Below are 23,304 nucleotides of genomic sequence, written 5' to 3' on the forward strand. Positions count from 1 at the left end.
AAACATAGGACTAATTAACTAATTAATGAAGGAGAAGTTAGACATAAATATAGGAGTAACAAATGACATTAATGAGAGAGATTTGGTATTAAATATAAATTAACCAAATTAATGGAAGAAGGGGAATCGAAAGGATTCGGTTCCCCTTCTTCCACTTATTATTTGTTACACTTATTATTGTTCATTAATATAGAGATATGTCCAGATGTTTTCTACATAATTTATATATTTTTTGTATATTTTTGTGATTTTATCTTTTTAAAATTTTATTGTTTAATTATAACTTCACAAGTTTACACATTTGACTTGAAAATGTTGAACTGATCTACCATCAAACAAGAAAGCAATTTCACTTTTGGTTAGTTTTAAATTTTGTATTTTATTTATATCATGTCTAATTTTTAATATGGTTAGTATAAAATATTAGAGATGTGTCAAAATCTATCTTTTTCATATTTTTTGTATTTTTATCTTCTTAATTCTTATTATTTGATTATGAAATCAATGGTTGATTAATTGTGACCCAAAAAGTTGAACTGTTGACCCGCCACTATGAAAACAATTTCATTAGGTTGGTTTTAAATTTTATTTTTATTTCCAACATCAATAAAACAACTATTATTTATCACATTTATTTTTATTTAATATGATTAATGTAAAAATATTAGATAGGTGCCTAAGAGTTATTCACAATTTTTTTTATTATTACATAATGTTTTTGTATGTCTTTATATTTTTCAATTTTTATTTAATTGTGATATCAAGGGTTGACAGATTTGACTCAAAAAGTTTAAATGTTGACCCACCACCACAAAAATAATTTTTTTTGGATTGGTTTTAAATTTATATTTCATTCCAACATCAATAAGAATAATTATTATTTATCACACTTATTTTTCTTTAATATTAATATATATATATATATATATAACATTAGAGATGTGCCCAAATTTCCTATATATGTTATATATTTATATTTTAAATGTTTTTATTTAATTATGACATCATGGATCAATCCACTTGACCTTGATGGTTGAATTGCTTACCACCATGATGGAAAAACGATTCCATTTTTTAGTAAACTTAAAAAACATGTATTTTATATCATTAAAAGTATTGGATGTAGATTTAATTGATAGAATTTAATGGTTTTTATTTTGTGAAAATAATAAGTTAAATATAGGATTCAATAAAATAATGGGAGTTAATACCCAAAGATAAGACTTAATGAGAGGGAATTGAATGAGGAGCAATGTAATAGTTCAAATTATATTTTGTACCTTCACAATTAGAGAGGGACCAATTTCAAGAATCGGGGTAATTTAATCAAACAAAAGTTCCACACCACTATTCACACTTTAAAAAATAGTTTAAATAAGTAATTTATGTCTTTTTATCAAATAAGCACTAAATGAAGATGTAAAATAACAATTTTTCCTTTATTTGTTTTTCGATTCAAACTTTACTGAGGGGGCATTTGTTGTCCAATGAAAATTTCAGAAGCCAATGACACCTATTCACACTTTTATAGACAGTATAGATATAGATATATTAGATGCTATCATCTTCTTTATGTTCAATCAAGGGTTTCAAGTATCAGCCATCTTCCTCTTCAATCAAGAGTTTTGAGGGACTGCCACCTAGACCCTATTCACGGGTCAGGCTTTGGGTTAGGACCATTAGAATTTGGGCAAAAGCCAAGCCTGAGCCTGGCCCATGAATAGGTTTACCGCCACCTAACCTGATGGTCATGCTTTGTACAAGAGAATGGGTTGGTCTTTGCTTGAACTCTCCTTCATTCAAAAAGGGGGCAAAAAAGACATTTTAGGTTTTCATTTTCTTTTGGTGAAACAGAGGTCAAGGTTAAAAGTTGTCAAAGTGCACTTCCCTTAAAAGTGAAGAGCAATAAGTAAATCGGGTGCAAGCTATAAGGGGTGTCCTAGTAATATGCAAACTACAAGGGGTATTTTAGTTAATATAGTGAAGCACAAGGGATGATACCGAGAAATCCATGATAATATGCTGCTGGAAAGACATGATACTATAATGAACCAATCAAAAAATCCCTTGTGAATTTTGACAAATTTCACCTGATTAGTTACTACTTTTATGATATCGATTGATTGGATACAAGTTGTTCTGATAACATACTCCAACCCATTTTATATAATTACATAATATAAAATTTAATCAGTTTGGATGGAAGTCTGAATTCAACTCTGATGGGCATTAATTAAACTATAGTGTTATACTGGACTTTGGACTTTTTGGAAATATCCCTTGCTTAGGACCTACCTCTTTTGATTACTAGCAAATGTGCAAATGCTTTAAATAAAAATTTATTGTTTATCATACTTATATGTATTAATATGATTAATGTAAAATATTAGAGATGTTGCTACATATTTTTTATATATTTTTGTTTTTTATCTTTTCTATTTTTATTTAATTATGGCATCAATTTTTAACACATTTTACTTGAAAGGCCCAACTGTTGACACATCATCTAATAGGAATATAATTCCATTTTTGGGTCAATTTTAAATTTTGCATTTTATTCCCATCACCAACAAAACAATTTTTATTTATCATTCTTATTTTTCTTTAATTGGTTAATAGAAAATACTAGAGATGCATCTGATATTTTAATTTTTGTATCTACTTTTATTTATTTATTTATTTATTGTTATTTAACTATAACATCATGGGTTGACTCATTTTACTTGAAGGATTGAATTTTTTACCTACCACTTGGATGGAAGAATAATTTTGCTCCTAGGTTGGTTTTAAAAAACATGAATTTATATCATTAGAAGTATTGAATTTAGATCTAATTAGCAGAATGTATTGGTGAAAAAAAATAGTAAAATACCTTAATAAAAACAATTTATATATTAAGAAAGAATTTACAATGTAATAAAATAATGTATAAATTAGCTATAAAAGAAAAACTATAATATTTCTGATACTTACTTTGCTTCACCTCTAATACATAAAAGTAAAATTATAATATTTTTGGTTAAAAGACTTAAACATATACTCAATTTTTATAAATTGATTTAAGCGTCTTGAGTTTTCCAAATAGACTTAAATATACCTTGTGAGTTGATTCCATTGGACTTAAACATATCCTCCACCAATGAAACACCTCATTTAAAGTTTTTAAAGTCCTAGTGTTTACATTGTAGGCAGGAAAGAGAAGAAAGAGAAGTGAGGTGCAAGGTTCAAAATATCGTTACGTATTGGTCTGTATTGGCCGATATGTATGGTTTCAAGGCTTTTTCGATACGCCCCTATAAGGTGTGTTAGATTTGTTTCAGTGTTGATGCGGAATCAAATCCGCAACCAGCACTGTGGGGAAAAGGGATCAGGGAGACGTTATTAATGGTACATGGCACCGAATACCAAAAATAAAGTATTTTTTCTTTTTTAACTTAGGGTATGTTTAAGTCAATTTAGGAAAACTTAGATTATGTTTAAGTCTTTTACCCTAATATTTGTATAGCTTCATACAATGTCAATACTTGCAAACACTAAATATTATGTTGTCCCCAACCTTTCTCAAGTGTCATTTTTCAGCAATAACTATTCTCCGTGACCAAAGAAGAGTAGAGAAGCAAAACCAAGGAAGGAATCGTTGCAATCTTTTGGATTCAGTGTTGACGAAACACAAGAGACATTTTTCTGAGAATCATTCTTACCAGAAAAACTTCAATCATGAGCATACACCATTAACAAATGATTTGTAGGAATAGACTATATTCTTCAGCCAAGGGGTAGAATTCAATTAAATTTTTGTTCATGAAATGTCTTGGCATTCAAAATTTCAAATACATTTACAATATAGAACCCAAGAAACATTTATCTCAAAATCATTATTACTAAGAAAAAGGCACCTGAAATTTTATAAATCTAACTCTTTTAAGGAATCATTATCGAATCTAATTCACATAAGCACATGGGTGGTTTAGATGTGGTTTCCATCTACCTATTCTAGTCCGTTGCTTAACTCTCTACAAAATGCATCTTGATGTTGTAGAATACTCTTGTTGTAGCTTCACTTATAAAAAATCAGGATCCTCAGGTGAGAAGAAGAAGAAGAAGAACCCTGATGAAATCAAACCATTTATTAAAAATGGCTTTCACCCTTGATTGAAATTTGAAAAAGAAAAAGAACACATGCTGATGAAATGAAACAATTTTATTGAAAATGACTTCCACCCTTGATTGAAATTTGAAGAAAAAGAAGTCTAGAAATCTTTAATTAACAGTGCCGAAAGAAGAAGAATATCAATTAGTAAAGAAAACAATATAAATTTTAATTTTATGCATTATCCAATTTAATAACTAAATAATATTTTAAAAACATAAATAAGAAATTATTTAAATAACAAAATATTAAAAATAGCTAAATAATTATGTAACAATATATTTAAAATTACATAATAGCTTTAAGGAAGAATTAAATAAAATAAGATTAAACATTTTAATATTATTTAAATATTTAAATATTTAAATAATGAAACATTTAACATAACTAAATTTTAAATAGTTAAAATAACAAAATTATGTAATAAATTTTCAAAAAATTTATTAAGAGTAGTATAATAATTATAATAGATTTCATAACTTTTGAATTAATAATAATTTTATATTTTACAAAATTAATAACGAAATTATATAATAATAGTATAAATTATAATTTCATGGATTATTAAATTTAATAAATACTTAATATTTTAAAATTTTAAATAATGGTATTGTTTAAATAATTAAATGATGTTATGAATAACTATTTTTTAAATACTTTAAATATCAAAGTATTAATAACTAATTCATATCTTATATATTATTTCAAAAACAAAAAATAAATTAAATAACAAAATTATCTTATAACTTTAAAAAGCTATCAAAAGCACAAAAGTAATTATAACTAGAGGGGCCCCATGCAATGCACTGGATGTGGCACCCCTCCTTGTCCCTCACCCCCGTAGTCAAGACACTCTACCCTATCTCTAGTGGCGGGGTAGGTTTGAGGCGAGACACCTATTCCCCATCTCCCCATACTTTTCTCACCCCGAGGCAAAAACCTAAAAATAATCTATTTTGTGGATATTTTACAAATAGGATTATGGAAATTTAGGGTACTTTAGGAATTAGACTATGACAATTTGGGGGTATTTTATAAATGGAATTATGGGATATATCCTAGGATTATAAGAATATGAGGAAAAACTTAGAGATATTTTGAAAGTAAATATTAAATCTACTAATACTTTACTAATTTACCATCAGGTTTGGAGAATTATGTGCAAACCCCATCCCTTCCCCATCCTTGATTTGGAGCAAAAATATTTTCCCCATCCCCACCTTGTCTCTTCCCCATCCCTATTTAAGATTCGAGAAAACTTGCCCCATTTGGGGTGGGATAAGGTATTATTTATGTTTTATATACTATTTTTAAATAAATTTTAAATGTTTTCAATATAAAAATTGAATGTTAAACCATATTTTAAACATTATTTAAAAAACAAAAAAATAGATTTAATAACAAAATTTTGTAGCAACTTTAATAAGAATATAAAATATAAGTAAATTAAATTAAATATTATTGAAATAGTGGAAGTAGATTAAATAACTTAGAGGTATTGAAGCGTTTTATTAGTTATTTATTGTATTTTTGTTATAAATATATTTTCAGTAATTGTGTATTTTTGCTATAAATTTTCAATAATTATTGGAGATTAAACTATTGTTATCTGTTAAAGATTAGACTATTAATTTAGTTGAAATTAGGAGTGTTCACTAGGCAATTCAGTTCGATTGGAGATTGTTTGGCTAGCCAAACTAATCTGGTCGGATTAGGGAGTTGGTCACTCGAAACTGACTAACCATTAGTGAAAAATGACCATTGGTTAATTAATAAATGTTTAGCTTAATTTACACTTATCATTGTAATTTAATAAAATTTCATTAGACTTTTACAATAATTATTTATTCATAAAAGATATTATTAATTAGCGTAATTTAGTAATTTCTATAAAATCAATAATTATAGTTGACAATTATCAAATAATTGAGGAAAAATTTTTAACTAACAATCCATACTTTTTAAATAAATAATAATTAAAAAATTAGGAAATTTATCTATGAAACAATTTTTCTCCAAAACTATTTAAATAATAGTCCATTATTATTATTCAACTAAATAATTATTAAAAATTTCAAGAAAATTAAATTAGTAAATTAATCTATCAGAAATTGTTTCATATTTATTTAAATAACAATCTATTATTATTATTTTAATAAATAATTATGAAATAATTTAGGAAAATTATTAAATCTATCCACACCAGTCTAGACCACTTGGTTGACTTCAACCATACTTGTTTTTATATTAATTAACAACAAATGATTTACTTTTAATTAAAATTAATGTAATTTACCATAATTACATGAATTTACTATAATTACACCACTTTGATTAATAGTAAATAATTTAGGCTTAAAAAGTAAATAATTTACATTAATTCACATTAATTTATTGTTATTGTGAATAACTAATTTACTACACATTTTTCCAATTAACAATAATTTCAAAATTTTTGGAAACTATCATAAAATATTGTAATTTATTGTTATTTAATTTACTATTAGTTAATTAGTTATGGAAAATTATTAGAATTGTAGGGATGACAATTTTCCCTGTAAAACTAGGGCCCTACCCTACCCCACCCCGAAGAAGGGAAGTTTTCTCGAATTTTAAATAGGGATGGGGAAGAGGAAGAGACAGGGTGGGGATGAGGAAAATATTTTTTGCTCCAAATTAGGGATGGGGTTTGCATATAATTCCCCAAACACGATGGTAAATTAGTAATCCTAGGATTCCACAATTCCATTTATAAAGTAATCGCAAATTATCATAATCCAATTCCTAAAATACCCCCAAATTCCCATAATCTTATTTGTAAAATATCCACAAACTAGATTATTTTTAGGTGGTTGCCTCGGGATGAAAAAATTTGGGGATTCTCCATCTCCGATAGGGAATGGGTGCCTCACCTCGAACCCGCCCCACTACAAAAACGAGGCAAAGATGGGGTAGAGTGTCTTGACTACCAGGTGAGGGACAGGGAGGAGTGCCCCATCCCATGCATTGCACGGGGCCCGCTAGTATTATAAAAAGTAGGGAAATAGTCTAAAATTCACCACGAGTTTTCAACATTTCTCTTAAACTCACCATGTGAGTAAGTTTTTATTTTCCAAAACTCACTTTCCATTAGTGCACTGTTAATGTTTCTTAACAAAGATGTCCATGTCAGCATAAATAACAATTTTCATGACCAAATTACCCTTGAATAGTGAGTTAGAGGAAAAATGGTCTTTTTCAGTTTTCAATTTTCTTGTTTTTTTTTTTGCATTTTTAATGTTTTGTTATAATTTCCAATATTTTTTATAATTTCTGTTTTTTTACATTTTTCTATCTTCTACAATCTATAAATTTTCCTGTATTTTTGTTATTTATTTACAATTTCTGTGTTTTTCTATAATTTTTGGTGTTTTTTCTACAATTTTTATTTTTGGATTTTGTTTTTCAATTTCTATAGTTTCTATAATTTGAAAATAATTTTTTATTTTGTTTGCAATTTCTATAATTTTTTATAATTTCTATGTTTTTATGTATTTTATATTTGAAAATGTTTTTTTGAACATTTTCCTTTTTTCATGTCTAAATATCAAAATAGTAATATATTAACACCAGTTAATTTATTTTGTATATATTTATATTTTTCTATAAAAGTTAAAACGGTAATATATTAATACCCGTTAATCGGTTCAACGTCAAGTTAGACATGAGTTTTAGACATTTTTGAAAAATTATAGTGAGGTTAAGAGAAATGCTGAAAACTCACGATGAATTTTAAGAAATTTCCCTAAAAAATAACCATTCAACCAGGTGTTATTCATTCACGCGGTTTTATTTTGTCAAAGCTGTTTAGGTATCATATATTCACGACCGAGTCCGTGTACCGTGTTCACTGTTGATTTGGTTAAGTAATAAGTAGCCCGTTATAAGCAGCGGCTCGTTTGCAAGGTTCAAATAAACCTCCACATATCAATAACATCCTCATCAGAGATTCAGAGTCTGAACTACGCGCCAAAAATCTCAGAATCCAACTACACACGTAAATGCCAGTTCATCGAGCAATGCCTTCACTGCTTCTCTGTCTTTTCCTGATCAGAATCGATCATCAGACACGAATCCCAGTTTGTTTATGAAAACATATGCAGCCGGCCAATCACGGAGAGGGAAAGAGAGTGAGTTCAGTTTCGAGTAATGGAGGGTTCTTCGATGGTGCGCCAACAAATGATACAGTTCCTGCTCTTCTCCTCTGCTGTCAGTACTTCTTATTTAGTCTTTTGTTCTTTTTCTTAATGAAAATTCGAAGCGATCGTTTCTAATGGTTACTGATGCCAAGTTCGTTTCTGATTTTCTTTTTTCCTTTTCAATTTTTCGAGCAAAAGCAACTTGGTGTTCGTCCAATTGTAAAGTACACGGCGTTATCCTTGTATGCTGAGCGGTTCTACCCTTCTCTTAACAAGTAATCCTTCTTCTTCCCTTTTATAAGTCGGAGGAGATTGGTAAAGAGCTCTTTGTGCATTTCGATAATTTTAGAAACTAGTGACTTCTGGGTCTGTAGTGAGTGTCTGGATGATTGGATTAAGCTTGATTTCTGTCAATTAATTTCAATTTTAACTTTTAGCAACTTTGGTTGAATGCAGTCTACTATAGAATCGTTAAACATATTTTTAGTTAGTCATCTTAAAAATCCAGCAGGTTTATATTATTTAGTTATTCAAGTTATGGGTGTATAGGTGTTATTTTTGGTAATTGAGTTTAGATGATGAATATCTCCCAAAATGCTATCGAAAATTAGAATGTAGAGCTTTAGAAAAGTCATAATTTGTAATATCTCAACTTGCATACCATTTATCATAGAACTAAATCTTCCCCTTGGATTCTTAGAATTTACTTCGAGGACTCACAAAGTAAATTAGAAAGCAGTCAAAAACCAAGGCACCCATAACCCACCTGGCAAATGGGCAATGGAGAACATTGCCCCTGTTACCAAAATTAAAGGTTATGGTAAAGTAGTTGTAAGCCTTTAGATTCTCATAATTAAGTACTAGGATTCACAAAGTTAAGTGGAGAGTAGTCATAAACCAAGACATCATAGATCACCTGGCAAATGGGCAATAGAGAAGAACTTCTGCCTCTTGTATTGTACCAATTATAAAGGTTAAAGCTTATGTTACATAGTCCATAAGAAAGGCGACCTATTATAAGTTGAAGGGAACAAAAGAGCTAGGGGCAGGCCAAAAAGATCAAGGCTTAAAATAGTAAGAACTGATTTAAGAGACCACAATTTTACAATAGATATGGTACTGAACCGGATGGAATGGCAAAATAGGATTAACGTAACCAACCCCATATGGTTGGGACAATGCTTAGGTGATGATGACGGTGATGATGATGATGACGTTGACGATGATGATGATGTCAACGATGATGATGAAGATAGTGGTGGAAAGCCTAGTCAACATGCTGTCAAATTAAATAACACCATACAATCCATCACTTTAAATATGCCTACAAAGTTGTAATAAAAATACCACCTCTGCATTTAGTTTTTGAATTTTCTATTTTTCAAACATCACATGAAGAATCTACAACTCTTAGCAATTTGACCTAGAACCTTTCTAATCCATCTTAACCTTTCCCTTTAATTCTAAAATCATCTCTATACCCTTCATAACCTATCATCACCCACCTAGACTCATCCTTGGCCCATTCCAGTCCTACATCAAGGTTTCTGGATTTTTTTTTATGCAGCCTAGATGATATGACAAGTATTCATATCAAATATATGTAGCAGTGCCATTGTATTCTCATATGACCAGATCGTAGGTTGTTGTTAAACGGAGCTTTTCCAGTCTCCGCAAAGTCAAACTCATACATCCTCATGTCTTTTCCCCATAGAACACAACTCTCAAACTACATGAAAAATTAAATTCAAATTACCACTATCTCAAGATGAATGGTAGTGAACCAATTTTAGTTTTCCTATGGGAGCCCCGAGATCCATAAGGGAAAATGGTTTATATAGATCATCAATCATTTGTATCTCCTCATCAGCAGTGACATGAAGGTTTCGGTGCTTACTGCTTAGGATATACAAGAGCCAGATATCCTTTCTATACACAGGTAAAGTAAGTAGCTTCCTTGCTAAATCATCATGGAGGAACATGGTTGCTAGCTTCTGGTAAAAATACAGCAATAGGAACAACCTTCTCCTTATAGAAGTCATGATTATATCTCAATTTCTGTTCCACAGCATGGGCATATGATATTTACTGCCCTCTTCCTGAAATCTCATATCCATTTAATCATGGTCATAATGTATTTCTGGAAACAATCCTTGGAGATATCAGTAACAAGCATGTCACTTGGCTCAGATTATCTATAAGATACCATATAGCAAACATGGACATTTCTTATAGGCAGGTTTTCTTGTAGTAGATCTCACAGCTGATTGTACATTACCCCAGAATAATTCAAAGGAAGAAACTTTTCCTTTAGAGAATGTTTCAGTTTCCACGAGGAAGTATAGACCTAGTTTATGCCTGGTCTGGTTGCATATAATTCTCCTCCATGTCTAAGCGAAATCCTGAACCTGGTAGGATCTGCATGGCATACAAATGATTTTAACATGATCACAGATGTCATAGAAATAACTAGGGAAAAGCTTACAAGATTCTTTAGCAAATCATATGTTTGGGTGATGCCTTTTTTGTTTTCTTGTTAAATGGAATTTTGAAATTCCTTTTGTTCATGTTCCTTAATTTTGTTATTGTACAATGTTCTTGTGTTAATTTTGTTAAATTAGTAAAGGTTGTGGTTCTAGGAAAGCTAGGTTTATGCGGGACAACAGCAAAAGAAATTGGCTTTTGCAACCTTTCAGGGAGAGCAATATGCAACTTTTTGCCCTCATTTCTTTATGGATCTCAAGCAAGGCAGAGTCCTTAACTTCACAATATGCATCCTTTTCCTTGTTATTATTGTCATGCATCTTCTGACTTTTACTTTGTATAGATTCATGAATCTTGTCCTCTGTCTGTTAAAAGTTTGAAGTCTTTGGGAGATGAGATTATTGGGGAACAACATTTTACCATACGCGATTTCTTGGAATCAGTAAGTTAATATTTTAATTGTTACCTGGGAAGGATTTTTCCTGTATTTCATCTTTTATAGCCATTTATGTGGTTTACCTTCTACTGCAGGAGGTGGTCTTTATGCAGGTAAATCTTGTTGAGATAAAGAGCTTTTTCTTTTATACCATCCAGGTTCATCAGAGTCCTTTTCAGGTGTTGGACTTTGAGATTGGTGTTTCAAATATTGCTTTTTTATTCCTGGAAGATCTTTTAATTCAGTTCAGGTGAATTTTACAACACCTGTTCCTTTCTCTTTAATGTCCGCATTTGCTTACTCCATCTGTTTTGTCTTTTCATTTTGGAATTCAGGGAGCTAGCAAGAGTTGGGGAACTAGTGAACTTTGAAACATGCATGAATATCATGGATCTTCTTTACGAAACAGAGGAGACATCATCACTTTATGCATCTCCTTGTTCTCTTGCAGCATCTATCTTGGCATGCTTCTTAACATAGTATTGTGGATATACTGCTTACAGTAATTCAGAACTATTGCATCTTATTCCCCTCCACCCAAAAAAAATTCTTGGGTAAGATTAGTGAACTATTTGCAGGTGGCCTCATATGTTATAACAGTACCTAAGCAGCAGTGGGAGTTTCCACTTCTTCCATGGGGTAAGTTTCCAATGACAAACCTCTTGCTGATGCCTTTTATGATGTTTTTTTCATCATGTGAATTCTATTAGCAATGTTATTTGTGATGTTGGTATGAGACGGTATAGTTTTTTCCTTTTCTACATTTTTATTAGTGCAAGCAAGCTGTAGTGGATATTGTTCTTGGTCTCATGCTGTCTGTTTATACATTTGAATTGTTGTTCTAATTGTGCCTGCACTGACTAATCAGAAATGTTTTAAATTTGAGCCACAAATTATGAAGCACCTGCTGCAGCAGTTCCTTTAGAAGAGATTATATCACACCAATAACTGTTTCACTTCAGCCAACGTTTCATGTTCATTCATTGGTTGATCTTTTTTTTTTTTTTTTTCCTTTTTCACTCATAGTTTCAAGGTGGGATTTACATTTGCTATGCTGTAGCATACCTCTCATGAAACCATTAATGATGAACTAATAATATGTTAATTTTCTGTCCAAACTGCAATTCCCAAACCTGGCATGTTCCTGAGGAGTCTCTTTTATTGTAGTAAGTAAGAGATTGTATTTGAAGTATTGTATACATCCTAAGGTGCCAACTGGCTCAGTTGGTAAGGTCTCTGGTTGATAGTAATGGAGACTTGGGATTGATTCCTGCCTTCACCCAGGTTGGGCGGGCCATGGGTATGGGTGATGGGCTACCCCCCTCCCCCCGGTTGAGTAGCTTCATGAAGCCAAAAGTACAAAAAAAAAAGTATCATATGCATCCTGTGTATTCCTCTGAGTTAAATTAAATCATAGTTTCTGCATCTGCATGGTTATAAAAACCAGGCAAAATGATCAAAGAACCTTATGCATGATCTCTAAGTTTAATAATTCAAATCATGTTCAAGTATTGATATTCTGAATTTGCAAAAATTGTGCATCTAGAGTTTTCAATTTGATATATTTACAAATAAATATATTACACAGGATGTTAACATTTGAACCTATTAAAAGGTCCTAAGTCAGTAAATAGGGTTTATGTATCATATGATGCGGTACAATATGTATTGTTACTTTTGAATCATGATTAAGTATACGTACCATATCCATACTCTTAGCAAATCAAATTATAGTCTGCTTTCTGTTACTAAATTTAGATTATTTATGTAAATCTAGTGATGATCAAATCTGCCCAAGCCTGGGCACAACTTTATAATCCAACCCACCCTGGCCTAGGCCAACATTACATCCGCACATAATGTAGGTCAGGCCCAATGCATCTTAGTTGTTTGTAATTGTTGAAGTTGATTTGTATGATACTATGATGTAATATCAGATCCATTAGGATTATTATTACTAGTAAGTGTGCACATGCTTTGCACATGACAATTTTTTATGATGATGATGAAAGTAAATAATATGTTTTCAAATTTCTACATTTTTTTTTATTTTCCATGTCTATAAAATTATTTTTATTTGGCACCCTTATTTTGTTTAATGTGATGTTTTTTAGAGATGTGCCCAAATGTTTTTTACATTTTTTTGGTATTTTTGTATACTTTTATGTGTTTTCATTTTTCAACTTTTATTAGTATTTAATTATGACATCTAGGGTTGACACATTTGACCTAAAAGGATGAATTGTTGACTCATCACCAAACTGGAAAACAATTCCTTTTTTTGTTGGTTTTAAACTTATAGTTTATTTCTATCATTACTAAAAACAATTATTCCTTGTCATGCTTATTCTTCTTTAATATTGTTAATTAATATAGGATTCGGTGAAAGAATGGGAGTTAATACCCTAAATATAAGACTTAATGAGAGGTAATTAAATGACGAGAAATGTAATAGTTCAAATTACTTTTTGCGCCCTCACAATTAGAGAGGGACCAAATTAAAAAATATGGGTATTTTACTCAAGAATAGGATTCAATGAATGTTAATGGGAATTCATATCTTAAATATAAGACTTAATGAGAGGATTTGAATGAGGAGAAAAGTGGTTGTTCAAATTCCATTTCTCTCCTTACAATTAGAGAGGGACCAAATTTAGAAATTAAGATATTTTAGTCAAACAAAAGTTCTGATGTCGCGCGATCTGGTTGTTCCCTCGTGTCAGGCAACTCAGATGCTGATTCAAGTGGTTCCCTATCTGGGCCGAGCTAGAGATGTCCAAGCTGATATATTCTGCAAGAAGGAAGATTAGAGTGCCCGGGTTATCTTTACCCGAGGAGGGCACTCCGATGCTTAAGTCAGAGAGTGTTTGAGAGTTCTCTAAGAAATTGAGAGAGCTTGAGAGTGTATATTCACGCGTACCTTCATAGGTAGAAATAAGCACCTTATATAGGTGTCAAAGGTTTGAGACTCCTTACAACGAGTCTCATCTTCTCATGGAGCTGTTTCCGCATAGTTAGTTGAGTTATTATGTCGGTTACGTGATCTGCGTGGGCGTTACGGCTTACCCAAATAACTCTGGCACGGGTAGGTCGGCCTAACGATCGAGCGTTATTACTTTGGTGAGTTTGGTTTTGATAACAAATCTATGTAATAGGTCGGCGAGCACGCCTTGTAGGTCGTCACTTATACCCTACTTAGCTTGGTTGATCTCCAAAGGAGGTCGCTCCTCAAGTAGAGGTCCTTTAGGTCCAGCCATAGGCGAGGTGCTACTAGCCGACCTGTTGGGGTGATCTGATTACTCAATGTCGAGGTGTCACCCAGATGCCATGTGTCTCCGAAGTTAGGTCGCCAGGTTGACGGAGGTAGGTTGCCATGTCTCCAATAGATCTCCGAAGGTAGGTCGTCAGGTCTCTGAAGGTAAGTCGCCAGGTTAGCGAAGGTAGGTTTCCAGGTCTCCAGTAGGTCTCTGGACGTAGGTCGCCAAGTCGGCGGAGGTAGGTCTCCAGGTCTCCATTAGATCTCTTGGAGGTAGGTTTTCAAGTCTCCAATAGGTCTCTAGGGGTAGGTCTCTAGGTCTCTAGTAGGTCTCTGGAGGTAGGTCTCCAAGTCTCCAATAGGCCTTTGGAGGTAGGTCTCCAGGTCTCTAGTAGGTCTCTGGTGGTAGGTCTCCGGGTCTCCAGTAGGTCTCTAAGGTCTCTAGGTCTCTAATAGGTCTTTGGAGGTAGGTCTCCATCATTTTGGCTAAAGAAAGTCATCACCTACATGGTATCGGAGTATTATCCAGCTATTTTTGAGATGCTACGTGTCATGATGTCAGTGGAGGGTCAAATCTTCCCTCATCAAGTTCCACACTATCGCTCACACTTTTGATGAAGAGTCCCAAAGAGAGATTTAGTGTATAGTGTTGTTAGTTAGACCAAAACGGTGTCTACTATTCCCTTCTCTTTTATCTCCTTTTCTCCCCATGACAAGATAGTCTCAATAACGAGACTTTGAGGAAGATCATGAATATGTTGATATATTCAAATCTATATAACTGAATCCTTTTTCAGTGTATTGATTATATTTATTATCTGCTACAGTTTTTGTTCACTGTTCTTACTCATCTTTCATTTAGTTTAATTTTTTTGGTGTTTTGGGATTTCTGCCATCTAATTAGTTCGATCTCCTCATGATCTCAGTTTTCTCTTGGGATTCTTGTTATCATATATTATATCAACTGTACACAATAATTCACGATTATATTATAAATAGTACTTACGGGATTTTACTATTTATACCTTATAGCAAGTATAATCCTTATTATAAATAATAACTTTGTTTACTAAAACGGTAACTTTGTACTATTATCTGTGACATTCTTGATTTTCCTGAAATTCAGAAGACTTTTTTGATCCTTAGGAAGGTAGCCTATTGACTTTGCCCAAAAATCCAAGCAAAAAAAATCAAAGAGCAATTGTAATTTTGATAATGGTTACTAGATGCTCTTTTTCTAGGTGGCACTCATGCATTGTTTGGTTACCTATAAATTTCTATAACGATGGGAAGTGATAGGGCAAGTTCTAGCAAATGCCCACCTCTTCTCCATTTTAGCGCCAATTAGTTTTGGGGTACTCCTGCAATGCTGAGGTGTGAGTTGTGGTTTCTTGACTAGAGTAACTAGTGAAGTACAATAGATGATCTATATGCGCAGCTGATTTGATACTTTAAACGTTGATTAGAGAAACCATATTTTGGTGCCTTGGTGGTAGTCCGATGAAACCCAATAACAAGACCCTGAATTACTGTTATGATTTTAACCAGAAAATTCATTATGTAAATTGGGCTGGTCTCAACTTTTTGAGTTAACGATTTGGAGGTCATGTAACATTGAAGGGCTTATGAAAATGTTTAAAATTAGAGGATGGGCAATTTTGGTGGGCTAGACTGTCAATAGGGTCAGAAATGAAGGGTCTCCGTTTGGCGTGTCTTTTTGGGAAGATCTTTTGGTAGTTTTGACATGCAAAAGATGCATTGAATTTTTGCATGAAGATCTGAGCAGCCCGAAGCACATTTGACAGATGCACGTCTTTTTATATGTTTTTCCGTGTCTTTCCGCATGAGAATAAAACGTGAAAGATGCAGAAAGCTTCATTTGAAGCCTCTCGAAATTAGCCCAAAATGGACTTCTCGTGTCTTTTCGGCGCTCTGTGTTTTGGCGGCTAAATCTTCTACAAATCAAAAGGAAATAGATCGAAAATCAATCTTTCCGATTTATTAACAGCCAAAAGACTGCACATAAAGATATACCAAACGAGCCCAAAGTCATACCAACGAACCAACCTAGGAGTAGTTCCAACAGTTGATAAAATTAAAAGTAAATAAATTGATGTGATTTGGTCAGAAGATCATCTATAGCACCCATCAGAACAAATGGTCTATTATAAGTTGAAGGGGTAGAATGATTAGAGCACCTCTATAGCGAACCCCATATAATTGAGATAAAGGCTTAGATGATGATGATGAATTGATGATAATAAGTCAACCATGTACCATTTGCTATGACTCTATTGGTCAGAATCAGAGTGTTCTCATGCATCATCATAGAGAGAGATAATACATTGCAGATCGGCAAAGAAAAGCTCATTCAAATTCTGACAGATCCCATACCTTCCTCTATGAATATGAGTTTTAGTATTTATGGCTCCGTGGCTATTTGCCCAACGTGGAAACTGACAAATGAGGGAATGAGTTTACTACAGTCCCCACATGACCCATGACAATATGACATTGCCTCCAACTCTCTCTAGTCTCTAGTATTTGTATCTGTCAGCCCTCCACAGGCCACGGTCCCACTTGAATAAAGGAGATACGCCCTTCTTAGTAACTGATAAGAGAAGATCTCCTGTTAGTTTGAATTGTCATTTCATTCATTATATGCAATAGTAAAGTTGTTTTATCTCATTATATTAATAATATTCAATATCCGAAGTCAATTCGGATTCAATCTGAATCCAATGGATAAGATTCAATCCAAATGCAAAAATCAACGCATTAAATTTTGATCCTGTAGGCTGTAGATTCAATTCAATACAATCCATTCACAGCCCTAGAATTGTTCCTTGTCCTCTAAAGTGATAATCACCATGAAAGTACTCTCTTTCTTTTCCCCTTAAACATGGCGATGTCTGTCATGGTGCTTCTTGCCAGGATGGGCCCTGCCAGAGCGAGCCAGTTTGCTTCGCCGAAGGTGCTAGTTTGTTCTGCCAACTGCTGTCTTCTCACTCCTGAGTCCCGCCACTGTATTCCTTTGTCCCTGCATCCATTTGATGCCAAGCTGTGTAGGCCCTCACTTCTTTAGGCTTAGTTTGTATGTATAAATACAAATATTTTGTATGTATTTGCTCTGTACTACTCTTTCCAAACTGAGCCTTAGCGTCCATGTTCTCAGGCCAATTGGGTTGGGCCGTTATCATTCTAAAGAACTTGGCCCAAGTTGATTAAGCCATCAACTCTGGGCTGGGCTTAGTAGCAACATGGGCCAGCCCATATGCCACCCTATCCCCTAGGCAGGTCTCACACATGTTGGTCCAATCAAATGGAAATGGTCAGTTCTCTACCCTTCACAATCACCACCATATGCCACATCAATGGCAAGAGCAGTAGAGCTTCTTTCCTTCTTTGGATGAGAATTTCCCCATTTTCAACGGCAGTGATTGTTGACCATTGACCCACCGGCCAATCGACCCACCAGATTCTACGGTGGTCCTGGTCCACCAAGAGGATGATAAATGTGGTCCGTGTACAAATAAATAGAGACAATTCAAGCTCAATCCAGATCAAATTAAGAGTCATCAACAATCTCTAGTGACCCGACCAGCTATGATCTTTCTCCTCTACCCACTTTTGTGCTGGTCCCCGTCGATAAGCTCCAAAGAGAGTGTGGGCCCTCATATCTCCCCAATTTCAACAGGATCGGTGGTTGGGTCCACTTAGAAGTATCCTCTGTGCACTAGATGCCACATCAACCATCCGTTTCTCATGAGAGGTGGTGGGTCCCTCTTTATGTGCAACTATACATGGTACATGGAAACCCATAATCTCTCACCTTTTCTTTTTTATTTATTATATTATATTTTCTTATATATCTGTCTCTTTAGTGTGATGGGTTCCGCCTTTTTTTTTCTTTTTTGATTACATGGGAGGCTTTAGAAGGGGCTTACAGACTTGCAGTTGGATGTTCCAGGCCAGCCTCATTTGCACATCCTGCGCACTGTGCGTATTGTAGGGCATGATACAAACCCCACTTCACTTCTGTCATCAAGATTCAAAAAGCAGTGGTTGTATACACGGTCAACCCACACGTGTGAAAAAGTCCAGTAGGGAAGGGGAAGGATTCTCCCAGCCTTGAGCTTTTTTGCTTGTCTGCCCTTATCCATGTATATTTGGGTCATTGATGGGTGAAGATGAGTTGATGATGATAATGGTGACGACATGGTGGGCTCCATTTTGACCCCACCATCCCTTACATCTAATCTCACCTTCCAAGTGAAGTGATCCACCCACCATAGGCTTGACTCTTGCATCTTCTAACCCTTAAATCACCAAACAAAGTTTGCAGATCAGACAACTCGCACACATTTCTTTTTTCCATTTCAATTAATGAAGCTTGAAAGTTGAAATTGCCTAACTAGCTGTTCTTCAAACCTTAGACCATGTTTGTTTGCATTAGAAAACACATTTATTGGACAGACTTATGAACCACAGAGTTGATCTATGAATCCTTTACTTTCTAAGAAAAAAGAAATGGTCTGTGACTCTGTGGATTGTATCTGCATGCTTGAATAGGGGGTCCCATTTCCATGAGAGATAACAAATGTCCGAATCTGTGGGCCCTTTTGTGTTTAAGGTCATATATGTATTCTATGAGATCAAAATAGATGTGGGGTGTTATTAATTCTTGTGGGGTTTGTTCTTGCAGTGAAGTTTGTGACTTCGTACAAGGAAGAAAGCATTGAAAAACTGGTTAGAACCATTCTTGAGCATGTATTGAAGGACCATCTCTTGGAGAAGAAATCAGTCTTGGAGGAAAAGGTATGATAACTTTGTTCAAAGGTTCAAGCTATATAGGGATCAGATCAAATCAAGAGGAGACATGAGAGTTGAGACATGACATGATTGATGAATTGGGCATGAACCACTTTATCAGGGATGGAAGTAGGGTTAGATCCTCTATACAATGAAATGAAGAACGTGTGATTACAGTCACCTGAGACATTTTAATAAATGCATTTCAGGACTGTCAAACACTTTAAGATGGTGGACTCCACCATACGGCCACTTGATGCCTTTACAAAGTCATGCACTTCTACTGGGTTTCTCCAAGGTTCTGGGCTCCACCACACACACCATTTAATGCCTTTACAAAAAGCTATGGATTTCTACTCGGTCCCCTCCCCCATCCTCTCTCTTTTTGTGTGTGTATGTTCTGCTTTTGGGTGTTTAAGGTAGCTGCCATTGTTTTTGGTTGGAGGGACTCTGGACAAACTCATACAATGATTGATTGAAAGTTTCGGCATTTGGGCTCTCAAGAGGGGGGGGGGGGGGGGGGATCCTGTATATGTACAATAAGTCCAATACTTCTTAGGTTCTATAATCACTAAAAGCCTAAGGGTTCATTTGGTTCGCAGTTGGAATCAGAATTGGAAGGAGAGCCCCTTAAAACTGGAATTGAAATGATCTATTCCTATAACTAGAAGGGAATCAGAATTGGAATTGAAATAAACTGAAATGGAATTTTATTTTCAAGAGAGGGGAGGGAATGGCCATTCTTTTAAATGGGAGAATGCCATTTCACCAAAAATAAAAATGGGATTTCGATTCCAAACCTTATTCTCGCAAACCAAATGTACCCTAAAAATGTTACTATTCGGCTTTGTTACTTTACCTACCAACGGCTTTGAGCTCTTCAACGCAACCTTTCTCTCATATTTGGGTATCTTAATATCACATTAGGTGTTATTAGCTGTCTTGGGACTGAATAGAATCTCGTTCCCTATTTTAATTATTTTTTATTCTTCCACGCGTGAAGAGAAGCCATTAGAGTTGCAGAAGAGAAAATCACTTCTTTGTAGTTTGTACATACTCACAGATATGTTTTTGTTTATCACCCAATTCTTTTAGAGCTCATGTAAATCACTGATGCAGATATTAGGGTTGTACGTATTATCCATATTGATTTGCAATTTTGTATACAAAAATGTTTTTAAATGTTGGCATCTGCCTACCCCAGCTTGACTTTCCTCCAACCACCCCTCTCCCATTTTGGAGAAAAAATAAAATAGAAAGATTCGCTTTAGCTAGAGAAGTTTTTTTCCAACAACCCATAATTTATATAAAGGGAATTAATTTGGGCAGATCCTATTTTTGATAAACCGGGCACATCCCTAGTGGAAATGCAAGATGCTTTTTGTAATGATAAATTTTAATTCTTAGGAGGTTCTTTTATCTTTTAAATATATATCTTTAGGTTTTGCACCCTTTGGGAAAAAGGTATTTGCCCAGATCACTTTCATATATATACAAATTAAATACATTTTAGATGCAAATGAATCTCAAGTCTCAACTTAAAATAATCGCTTTTTATTCTAGTGACACTTGTGGAAGGGAGCCAACAGCCCACAATAAAATTTCTAGTTCTAGCTTTACGTATATTAAATGGAACAATAATCATGGTTTAAATAAATTATTCAGAATAAAGTGGCAGGCACCATAAATATTCTTACATGTTTCTTTAGATCAAGGCCATATCTGTCAGTTGAAGAAACCAAGGGAAAATCGTCAATTTTCCTTTGACATCATCATCATCATTCAAGTCTTATCTCAATCAAATGGCATTGACTACATGATTTTTGTTTCACTGCATTGTTTAATATCATATTCATTGTTAAATTACGAATATTTAAATTATTTTTTACTATTTTGATTCATATCTTTTTTTTGTTTATCCCTAGTCCTTTTAGCCTCTTCAACTTACAACAGATCGTTACTTTCTACGGGTGTTGTCAATGGTCTTCTATGCACATAAATTTTCTTAATAATAATAAATAACAACAATAACCAACCACATAACATTTAACTCAAATTTCACCTACAGGAGCTCTAACTCATGGGTGAACAGTTTGGATTATGCTTGGGATTTCAGTCCCTTAATTTGTGGCTTCAACCTTAGTTTATTAGTTCACAAGCATATGGTTTCTTTTTCGCCCTCAGAGTCATCAATCTTACATTATAACCAAGTTCTTAATTGAAGGCCGAGTTTAGCCAAGACCACCATCATTGTCATTGAAACTTTTCATATTCTTATTCCTTCTTTCATAACATGGTTGGATTACATTTAATTGTCGGCAAGTAATAGTACTAGCCCAAACCCAATTGGTGCTAATTGCTTTGTTTTAAGTCCCCACCACTAGTTAATTTGCTTTTCTTTTCTTTTCTTTAGTTGGTGATGTTGATCAATATTCGCTTAAGCGCCCCCTTGCTTGCTTTTTTTTATTCTCCTTTATCTTTTGGGATATTGCTAGATAATGGTCCCTTTGGCCCCAATCCCTGAAAAATAATCCAAGTCTCCATCAACTTAATTTGAGCAAGGAAAGCTCCAAGAACGACTACAAGTTCAAAAGGTAGGCTTCTTTATTTACTGAATCACAATCTCACGTTTTTAGCAACTTGAAATCAGCCACTTGGGTTGATCTGTGATAAAAACATATACCTGATCAAACAGTTGGTATAAGCTTTATCAGTGGCCTTTCTTAGAATAAAATGATCATTTACATGTATTGTCCACATGTTATAGTTATACCAAATTGAACTTCTAGTCTTTTGAAAATTAAAAGGGAAAAATTATAAAATATACCCAAAGTTCAAAATATCGCAATGTATCGACGTGTAGTGACAATTATATATCAGTTTTAGATGTTTTGGCTCAACTCTTGAAACTTAATTAATTTTTAAATGAAGTATATCACCATTTAAATCATGTGATGTGCAAAACTTGTATATCACACATATTGATACTTTAAACCTTGAATATATCTGATCATACAGTTGGTATAAGCCTTTCTTAGAACAAAATGATCATTTACATGTTGTCTTGCCTACATTTTATATCAAATTGAACAATTGGAAATTGAAAGGAAAAGGAAAAGTTCAAAATTAGCATTAAAGAGACCCTAGATGAACTCCTACACACACAGAGGTGGAAGCTCTCAAAACAACATTATCCCCAAAAGGTTGTAATTCTATCCAAATTCCTAACTTAGGCTTAAGTTTGATTTGTATGGAATATGGTAGGCAAAACGTCAGAGAAGTTATGGATGATTAGGTCCTTTTCCACGTCTCCACTCCTTAATTTTGAAAGCTACTTTATAATGGATCAATCAACCTTATTGATGCAATTATCAAATCCGGTCCAGATGCTAAACCGGATGGGGCTTGTCTGAATAAAATATCAAGCCGAGTTGAGCCAACAACTTACTACAAAATACACTTGTTGTTGTTTGAGTCAATTTACAAGCTGGGCCCAACCAACAAGGACAGTCAGCTTTTTGGGCAAATCCAACTAAGGGTGAATGGGCATTTACTGGTTTAATGGGCCCTGATTGGTTTTGACGGCTGTAATGAATGGGTCCAAAAAAATAGTATCCAAGGCGTTAGGTGCTTTGAAAAAAAGAAAATCGCGGGCCCATTAAGAACACTATCTTGGTTTTTTAATCTTGTTATCATCTTTCCTCTATGATTGTTATGATTGACAATAGAACAATGTGGGTCAACTGGGTTGATCCTCCCCTGCCAGCTAGGGTTTTTTGTCTTGTGTGTTCTCTTCAAAGTCCTCAATCCTAACCATGGTAGTTGCAAAATAGGATCCTAAACCATTCAATCTCTATCATTGCCCATGCATTATTGCTTTTTTTTTTTCTCTGTTACATAATCAAATCTAGAAACCTAATCCACCATCCAATTAGTGCTTCAAGTTAGAGACCCATGATGGTCTTTATGTTTGGTTTAGGAAAAATCA

General features: G+C 33.7%; 1 protein-coding gene across 10 annotated transcripts; it reads left to right on the forward strand.

Moving 5' to 3' along the window:
• Positions 1 to 7,755: 7,755 nt before the first annotated feature.
• CYCJ18 (cyclin J18) lies at positions 7,756 to 21,625 on the forward strand. 10 transcript variants are annotated; one of them, XM_088886670.1, is made up of 10 exons: positions 7,773 to 8,398; positions 8,527 to 8,603; positions 10,968 to 11,076; positions 11,156 to 11,254; positions 11,344 to 11,361; positions 11,428 to 11,498; positions 11,584 to 11,710; positions 11,827 to 11,887; positions 19,210 to 19,322; positions 19,526 to 21,142. In XM_088886670.1, exons 1-10 carry the CDS (start codon positions 8,339 to 8,341, stop codon positions 19,541 to 19,543), a joined length of 753 nt encoding a protein of 250 aa, XP_088742796.1. In that variant the 5' UTR covers positions 7,773 to 8,338; the 3' UTR covers positions 19,544 to 21,142. The 10 variants fall into 10 exon arrangements, 9 of the variants coding, with proteins under 9 accessions (XP_088742799.1, XP_088742801.1, XP_088742797.1 ...); XM_088886675.1 differs by lacking the exon at positions 10,968 to 11,076 and having other exon boundaries at positions 7,758 to 8,398; positions 11,188 to 11,254; positions 19,526 to 21,625; XM_088886671.1 differs by having other exon boundaries at positions 7,758 to 8,398; positions 10,955 to 11,076; positions 11,344 to 11,498; positions 19,526 to 21,622.
• Positions 21,626 to 23,304: the final 1,679 nt, after the last annotated feature.

The sequence above is a fragment of the Nelumbo nucifera genome, chromosome 4 (genome assembly GCF_055504915.1).
Source record: "Nelumbo nucifera cultivar China Antique chromosome 4, China Antique-T2T, whole genome shotgun sequence".
NCBI lineage: Eukaryota > Viridiplantae > Streptophyta > Magnoliopsida > Proteales > Nelumbonaceae > Nelumbo > Nelumbo nucifera.